This window comes from Rhagoletis pomonella, unplaced genomic scaffold (genome assembly GCF_013731165.1).
Source record: "Rhagoletis pomonella isolate Grant_MI unplaced genomic scaffold, Rhpom_1.0 Rhpom_scaffold_00002, whole genome shotgun sequence".
Taxonomy (NCBI): Eukaryota; Metazoa; Arthropoda; class Insecta; order Diptera; family Tephritidae; genus Rhagoletis; species Rhagoletis pomonella.
This window is the reverse complement of record NW_023458556.1, coordinates 52,291,340-52,300,029: the sequence shown is the minus strand read 5'-3', so window position 1 is coordinate 52,300,029 and position 8,690 is coordinate 52,291,340. Positions and strand designations below refer to the sequence as shown.

The following is an 8,690-nucleotide window of genomic DNA, read 5'->3' as shown; positions in this document are numbered from 1 at the left end:
TAATTATACATATGTATGTATGATACAGTAAATGCGTACATTTGTATATAGTTATATATACCTACATATATGTATATGTACATGCATATACATATTTACTATGGGTCCTAAATATTTTGTGCACAACATACATATTTAATAAATCGCATGCCATTTTCATTTTTTAATGGCGTTAAAAATAATGAATATTTTAAGCTTCTCAAAAGCTTTATAAATATTGCATAATTTTATATGTATTATATTTTGATTACTAACAAATTAGTAGTAAATATTGGCTTTGCACTACAAAACTTCCTCGTTTCGTCCATTTGAAAAAAAGACATATACAAATACATATTTCTAGTTCTTGTTGTTTTCTTTTCTCATTAACCGAATTCAAAAGAAAGGAGGAGGTTATCGATTGGAACACGTTAACCGATTTCTATAATTCTTTTTTAACGGAAAGGTGGTATCTCAGAGGTGGTCCCATACTAATTTGGTGTATATCCGATCATTGGATCATGAAGAAATTAACGGTACTCTTAAATTTTTGTATGAGAATTGAAGTCGGTTTTGTTTTTTGCTAAAAAATTACTTGTTAATTTTTGAAAATGTCTGCTATTTTTACTGCGGAAGGAAGCACTCTGTCTTAACACTAATTTTCTTTCGTTTAAAAACGTCAATACACATACAACTTAAAGCACAATATGTGTGTATATAAAAAATAAGAATATTAAAAAAAACTTTCAATATACATACATATATCTTTTGCATATAATTTACAATTAACAAATATTTTCCATAACCCAGAAAATAAACGAAATTATAGCAGCATGGAGACAAACCGAAATATGGAAAAACTATATCATTGCAAACAAAAAAACACCAACTCAAAAATCTTTTGTTTTCTTTTTCAAAATAAAAGAAAATCAAAGATATAAAGTTACAAACATATTTCTAAACAAAATTACATACATACATTGTACATACTCTAATTATATACATAAATATTTATATTAAGTAATTGAAAAATTGAAAGTGCATGCGGCTGGTTATTTCGCCAAACGCACAAAATGGCCACCAATGGAATTTTTGTATTTTGTATTTTATTGTTGTTCTATTTTGTTGCAGTGCACTGTACGCGAATGTGTTTTAGAATATTTTCGCCAGACTTGGCGTACGTCGAAAGGGATTCCAAGAGCTCGATGATAGACTACCAAGACGACTTTTTGGTGATGTAGTTTTGAAGCGTGGTTTTGGTTTTGTTGTTGTGCCAGTAGGGCTGGATGAACCTGACGAGACGCCAGACGAACTGGCCGCAGATAGCGTGGAAATAGAGCCTTTCGACGATAGGGGCTAGGCAGAGAAAGAGACGAAGAAATAGTGTTTATTTTCAATCTGACTGGGATTTTTTTTTTACCTACCTTCAGGTAATTCCTATCCATAGGTGTAATGACTTTTAATTCTAATGTGCTGCCACAGGATTGTATTAGACGGACGACCTGCTGATGTGAATACCATTTCACGTCCATGCCAGCAATTTCCACAATGAAATCGCCCTCTTTAATGCCGCCCAGCTGCGAAAAAGTAAGGGAAAGCGAATTATTATACTGTTATTTAGTAAATATTCGAATTACTGCAATTCATATTGGCAGCAGATACTTACATCAGCCAGCGAATTGATTTCCACATGCGCGATAATTACCGGCGCATCGCCGCGCACATGAAACCCAAAACTTTCTAATTCCTCTTTATATTGACTGCAGCCAACTTCATGACCTTCGTTTGGTGTCGGACAGTGGCAACGATAATGTGTGGATGCATTCTCATGATATATGGACGAACCTTTCTGCAGGCGTACACACCGTGGCGCGGTCCAGTGACGACGCGCTGAGAAAATCGCAATGGGTCCAAGGCGTTTGAAGGGATCCTCAACTTTGTGCGACGTAAAATCGGGGCCTGTTAGCGAAAGTGTGAACTTTGAACAGGCTGTGGAGTAGAGAATAAGAGGATGAAAGAAGAGAGTAAATAAGAGATTTAAAACTTATTGATTTGAAATGTTCATCCCCAAGTTCTTGTTTATCTCTGTACATTTAAATAATGCTTAACGCACTGAGAGCTTGTAAAACTTAGCACAGAGTAGGGCAAACGGTGGCAATTGATTCCAACGTGTCAGTTGAAGAAAATGGTGCCACTACTTGACCTACTCTAGGTGATGCAGACGGTAGTTATTAATTTTTCTGTAAATTCAAGTTTTGAACGCTGCCGAAAAAAGCCGACTGAACAGCAAAAGCATGACGCCAGCGATATTAAAAAACGACGTCTTAGCAATCACACGCAGAACTTGTATTTGCGTCTCTGAGGTTATAACAGTTCTGCCCCGAAATTCTCTATATGGTCACCTCCAATAACAACCACATTTAAAAGTTGCCGGTAGTTTCCATACATAAGAACCGGAACTAAGGCCGATATGTTCTCTTTGTGGCGGGTAGGTAATATGTCCAGTACCGGTACTTTTGCCTGTAAGGATGATTCTTTATTGAAACTGTGAAGGGTACTTACCCTCTGTGATAACATCTATCACATGGAAATCATCCTGGATATCGTTTGCTGGCGTTTCTTCAAGAAATTTCTCGTACTCGTCTTGCGTTTTATAGTGGGCCTCCTTTAAGACCTGCGTCAGACTTAGTTTGTTCTGAAATAAAAAAAAGCGTAATAAAAAGCGGCTCTTAGGTTTTCTAGACTGTCTTTTAAAATAACCGGCGTGGCGCTCACATGCTTATAATAAATAGGCAATCGATCAAAAGCCGATAAAGCAGTTTCTGAATGTCTGGCTAACACTAACTGCAGGTTGAACATCGCTATCGATGTAATCAACTCCGTAACATATAACAGGGAACCGATAACGTCGATAACCATGTTTAACCTGTAGTTAGTGTTAACCACACATTGAGAAACTGGCCCTAAGTGGAAACATCATACCAAGCCTTCAAATTTGGGTCCTTATCAGACATTGCTGTTTTTGTGTGAATATTTTTTTCGTGGTAGAAATTCGGCCATGCATGGAATGTGCTTAAGATACCCTGTAACTGTTAAGCTCAAATAAGGCTTCGCAAATATCTGAGACCAATCACTCAGAGGTTGGAAGGGCTGTTGAGAAAATGACAGCCATGGTATTTAAGCCTCAGGCTCACAAAGGTTGGACATCTTAGATAATTCCACCTCGTCATCCTCCTGAGTCACAGTGGACCCTGATAATTTTCTGCAAAGCCTTCCACAAATAGTTGCGTATATGGGTAACTAAAAAGCCCCTTGACCGCCTACAGCTAATCTCGGTCTGGAATCACCTTGCCGTTGCACATGTTCTGTTTTTCGCCCAGCGTCCGCTGAGGTGTTTTAGGGCTCATTTGGCCAAGGCTAGTCCGTGGCTAGTGAAAGGTGCTCTTACTTTTTATTTGATTTATGAGACCTCGAGAGTACTCTTCCTAACCAAATTATCCACCACACAGTTAACTGCAGTATTCCTGTAACCGGGTACTAATTTAACTATAATTGGCAAAAACGGGACGGGACCGTAACAGAGGTCAGAAATTTTATGACTAATTTTGAAATTACTATTAAATAGTGGCCCGATTGCAGCGTAACTATTAGAGCAGATTCTTACCTCCCAAACTAACATTACATATTTGGGCACTCAATCGACAGCTTCCTTAATGACAACCATTTGAAAACATTACCCAGAGTGTGGTCTGGGCACTTTGTAGTGTATGGAGATTTGAGGTGTATGGAGAGCCTACTCTCAATGACTCTTTCGTCCAGCTTAGACTCGTCTGTGCACTATTAAGACTTAATATGAAACTAGGAATTAATTTTGGAAGATAGGTTCATCTTTTAAAAATCATTCTCCTACAGCAGTATAGGGAAACCTATGTCTTCTGTGTTATTCGATTTAATGGCTTGCAGACTATTTAATCATCAAGTTTAGCTAGTCTTGGATGAGGTCATAAAGGGCATCCCCTTTAGGGCATACCCTTTACCATGCAGCCATGTCATAACTTACGCACCAGTTCGTTTATGAGCGCAATCCAGACCAGAGGTGGGCAAGCAGCTACATTAAAAACAAGTAAAGTCGGAATTAGAATGCACATTTTTTTTTTTTTTGAAATCAAGCAATATTTAGAGGTCGCTCAAAGTTGTCCATGTAAACATGGGAAAAAACAACTTTTCTTTGGTATGGAATTCTTGAAAATCAATATTTTTCGATCGGAAAACGCTGGTTCTGGTCTGTATGGAGACTTGCGTCATGTCAGAAAGGCATGGGCCTTAATTTAGCCACTGCCACGTATTCGGTTTGAAATTCCCCTTAAGTTTGCAGCGTCTGTTCCTATGAAAAGGAAAATTAAGCCTTGGATAAGAATCCTTTTAAGGACGACCCTGGTGTCAATTGAAATTTGCAACTGGCATTAATTGATACAAAACAAAAAAACTGGAGTGCTTAATTGGATTCGCCCAAAATCGCGTAGGTGGCTACAGCGTCAGACAAGAAAGTGAAAAAGTTTAGGAAATATATGTATTTCGCCAACATATTAATCGACAAGCACAGCAAAAAGTTTTCAACAGGCATACTTTAGCGTAATTAAATAAATTTTCAGCCAATAGCAAATATTTTTATGTTGCCATAGAAGTCGACAAGAAGTTAAGGCCGACTAATGAATCGCTTGTGCTACCTCAAAAATGGTAATGTACACCATTTAAAGCTGTAAGTTGTGGGCGTCTCGTGGAGTGCCATCACCACGTACACTATGATTATCTAATGTCAAATGTCAACAATGTTGAATGGCATTAATTTATGAATTGTAAGTATGGTGCAGCTGCAATTAGCAGCACAGCAGTCATATATAAGTATGTGCATTAGGATGGAGTGGAAACAAAAAAATTAGCGTTTCGAAATTCTAATTGCGCGGGATCGTTGCCACAACATTATTGATGTGTATACATCTTTGGTTTCGGTAGGGGTAAAATTTGCGAAGCTGTAACGCATATCCCAGCACAAAATTTCGAAGGGCTTAGCATGTGTATTTCAGCATAAAATTATTATTTTCATTAGAAGCACCCTGTGTTTGCTTGCCAAATGGTTGCATACTGAAATCATTTAAAAAAGCATCGGGTAAAATCCTGCAACATGAACTGCAGTTACCACAGATTATATCCCGAAAAAAAAAACTAAATTTAGGAATATATACAAATCGAAATGCACAAACTATAAGCTCAAAAACAATAACTGATGCGGTGTTTCCAAGATATTTCAACGCCCTTGAGTGACAAGTATGTACAAGTATATTTTATCAATCATACCGATAATTTCATGCATTAAAATAATTAAAAATGAAAATGAATAAAAAAATTAAATCAGCAAAATGAATAAAATAAATTGAAATTAATGTTTAATTTCTAACCTAACCTACATGTCTATGTATGTAACTCAATCGCCTAATAACAGCTTTAAATATAAAAAAATTATCCACATTATCGAGCTTAACTCCCTAATCTGCAATCAGAAAAAGAGATTAGCCATACAAAATTATAATTATAAAATTATCCCTGATTAAACTGATAACTTTTTGGTGTCCAACCTAGTGTTATCGATTATACTTGCGAAGAAGAGGAGGAATGTCAAATGTAAATGTAAACAAAATATTACGCTAGTAAGGAAAAGAGGTTTGTAAAGGTATTTTTAATAAAATATTCACTTAAAGTATATTTAAAGAGCATAATATGTGTAGCTGAAAAAAGTGACCACGGTGGCACAGAGAAGAAGTTTAACTTTTCCTCGAGTTGTGTGAATAACAAGCACAACCAATTTGACAAGCACAACGAGCTTTGATTAGATTATATTTATATGTAAACGTACTTTTATGCTTTGCCGTTCGCATATGTTTACACATCAAATTTCATGAGTACCTAGTACTCACGCTTTTTTTTTTTAATGAAATCGGTTAATGCTTTATGCTTTCCACTTTTTACTGAAATTTCGAGATTTTTAGAAAAATTCTAGGTACGCAGTTTTGTGCGCCATTAAATTTAGTATAATGACGCTGATTTTTGGCCTTTTTTGTCGATGGTTGTATTTTGTTACATAAAAAGTATGTTGGACAATATTTTTACGTGGAGAAGACGAGCAACGCCTTCAATAAAAACAAAACAATTGTTAAAAATCAGGCGTAAGTCTTAACTACTTCAAACTTGCACTTTGCTACTATAAAATTTAATGGCTTATAAAACTGTATACCTAGAATTATTCTAAAAATTATTTTGATAAATAAATTTTGGAGTATTCTATTGACGTCCAAGGGCAATAATTTCCCGCTATTAGATTTTCGAATAGCGAAATTTGTTGTTTACGCTCCACCCTAATGTACAAACAATTATAACAAAATTACAAATCGCTATGCCGCCTCATCAACTCACCTTCAAAAATCGGCACATGCGCTGCAGGCGTTGCGTTTCTTCATGACTAGCGAGCGCTTCCTTCAGATGGGCGCGTTTCAGTGCTGTCGCACTGGCTGCATCTTCCTCGCTCTCCTCAATGGCAGCGGCAGCAGCGCGTAATGCCTCCCGCGCATTACCAATAAATGACTCGTTGGCGGTACCGCCATGTGAGGCGGCTTGCGTCTTCCTTGTGCTGAGTGATGTTTTGTCGGCGGTGATGTCAAGACTGCATGCTTCGTAGTGGTGGGCAAGTGCTGCAAGTGCAATGCAGTGACAGTGTAGAGACAAAGAAGGCAAGAGGGGAAAGAAAAACAACAGAGCATAAGTAAACAAGGTGACGACCGATTAGTAAAGCTTAAGATTATTTATTATTGAAATATGCAGCGAGTAAATATGCACGTGCGCACACAGAAACATTTGTTTGTATGTATTTATGTTGGCAAACGTCGATTGGACAAGGCAATCCACTCGCATTCCATGCGCGCTTCAGCATGCTTACGACATTCTCGAATCGCAGTTGCAGCTGCATTCGGCCGTAGCGGCGGCAAGTGCAACGTTGGCCATAAATTACCTTTATAGAATTCAGCTTTGAGCGGCACCAGCCCGGCCCAACACTCCGGCAAGTATGTGTGCGTGTCATTCATTTGTATATTTTTGTGCATTTCATTGTATTCGAGCGTCAGTTGTGCTGCTTCGCCCGCCAAGTCTTTGAAAAGCTGCAATGTAGAAAATGAAGAGAATAAAAAAAGAAAAATTGAAAATATTTTTAAAAAATCAAAAATCAAGTTTAATCAGTGGACAAAGTACTAAAACTTACATGACTGGATTCGGTGAGGCCAAGCGCCTCAATTTGCAGCTGCAACTTCTCGAAGAGACATTCACGCGCTTGTGACAACATTAACGAGACCAGTACATCTAGCACCTGTGGCTTCAGATCCATGGAGGGGGCGTTGGTGAATGTGTCGTAGATGTGTCGAAATATGCCGGCGGCACGCAGAAAACTATCCACTGCTGCATCCAAGCCTTTTTCAGTGGTGCGATCGTGGCGTGCACCGATTTGTGTGTAGATGGCGCCCAAATTGAAGAGGGTGCAGGCCTTCTCGAAAGCAATCGTACGCTGACAGGAGGGTACGCCTGTGTGTGCAATGATAAGAAAATGGATTTATTAAGGAATATCTTAATAGTTAATTGTTTTTAAAGTATTATACGTTTACAGAAACACACGCACTTTGGGCTCTAATTCAAAGCCCCAATGAGACAAAAAAGCGTCAGAAGAGGGAGGGGAGGGGAGGGGAGGTGATTGCGGTGGCGATTAGGCCCAATTAAGATTCAAATGAAGCAAAATATATTAATTAAGACTATGACTAAGCATAAAATTAAGACTTTAAATAAGACTAAGATGAAGATTAGGATTTAAGATTAAGATTAAGATTTAAATTAAGAATAAGATTAGGATAAATAATATCACTAAGTTTATATTTAAGATTTAGATTACGACTAAGATTAAGATTTAAATTAATAATAACAAAAGGATTACGACTGTGATTAAAATTAATATTAAGAGTAAGATTTAGATTAAGAATAAGATTAATATTAAGATCAACACTAAGATGACGATTAAGGTTAAGACTGTTAAGACTAAGATTCAGTTTACCATTATGATTAAGACTAAGATTAAGATTTTTATTTATATTCAGATTAAGATTATGATTACGATTAAGATTAAGATTATAGTCAAGGTTAAGACTAAGCTTAATATTAGGACTAAAACTAATATTAAAATTAAGATTAAGATTAGAATTAGGATTACAATTAAGACAAAGATTAAGGCTATGATTTAAGTTAAGATTGAATCTTAGATTAAAATTAATATTGAGGTTAAAATAGAGATGGTGATCTTTCTTTTCAAATTTAAAGTTACTTTTTCACAAAAGATTGGCAACTAAAATTCATTTTTTCACAGGACGTCTGAAGCGTCGCAATGTCTTAAAGTCGTAAAAGTTTTCTATGTAAAATAATTTGTTAAAATTGTTTTAAGGATTTCACAGTTCATAATAAGATCTAATTATACATATATTTTCCATCCGTTCAAAAATATTTTGGTGCTGTTACAAATTCCCTAAAAACCCTTTAAAAGTTATTCTACAATGAAAAATTGTACGACTTTAATAGCCTGTTTCACGAAGCAATTTAAGTGAAAAATTATTTTTTAATTGGATTTA

General features: G+C 36.4%; 1 protein-coding gene across 1 annotated transcript in view; it reads right to left on the bottom strand.

Moving 5' to 3' along the window:
- Positions 1-526: 526 nt before the first annotated feature.
- The window catches only part of LOC118753710 (rhophilin-2), a 149,765-nt gene continuing 141,601 nt past the window's right edge, over positions 527-8,690 (bottom strand). The window contains exons 4-10 of the mRNA XM_036488581.1: positions 7,286-7,607; positions 7,040-7,184; positions 6,448-6,722; positions 2,542-2,674; positions 1,646-1,968; positions 1,404-1,556; positions 527-1,335 (exon numbers count right to left, since the gene is read on the bottom strand). Of these exons, the coding sequence (XP_036344474.1) occupies positions 1,132-1,335; positions 1,404-1,556; positions 1,646-1,968; positions 2,542-2,674; positions 6,448-6,722; positions 7,040-7,184; positions 7,286-7,607 (1,555 nt within the window). The 3' untranslated portion in view covers positions 527-1,131. The remainder of the gene's footprint in view (positions 1,336-1,403; positions 1,557-1,645; positions 1,969-2,541; positions 2,675-6,447; positions 6,723-7,039; positions 7,185-7,285; positions 7,608-8,690) is intronic.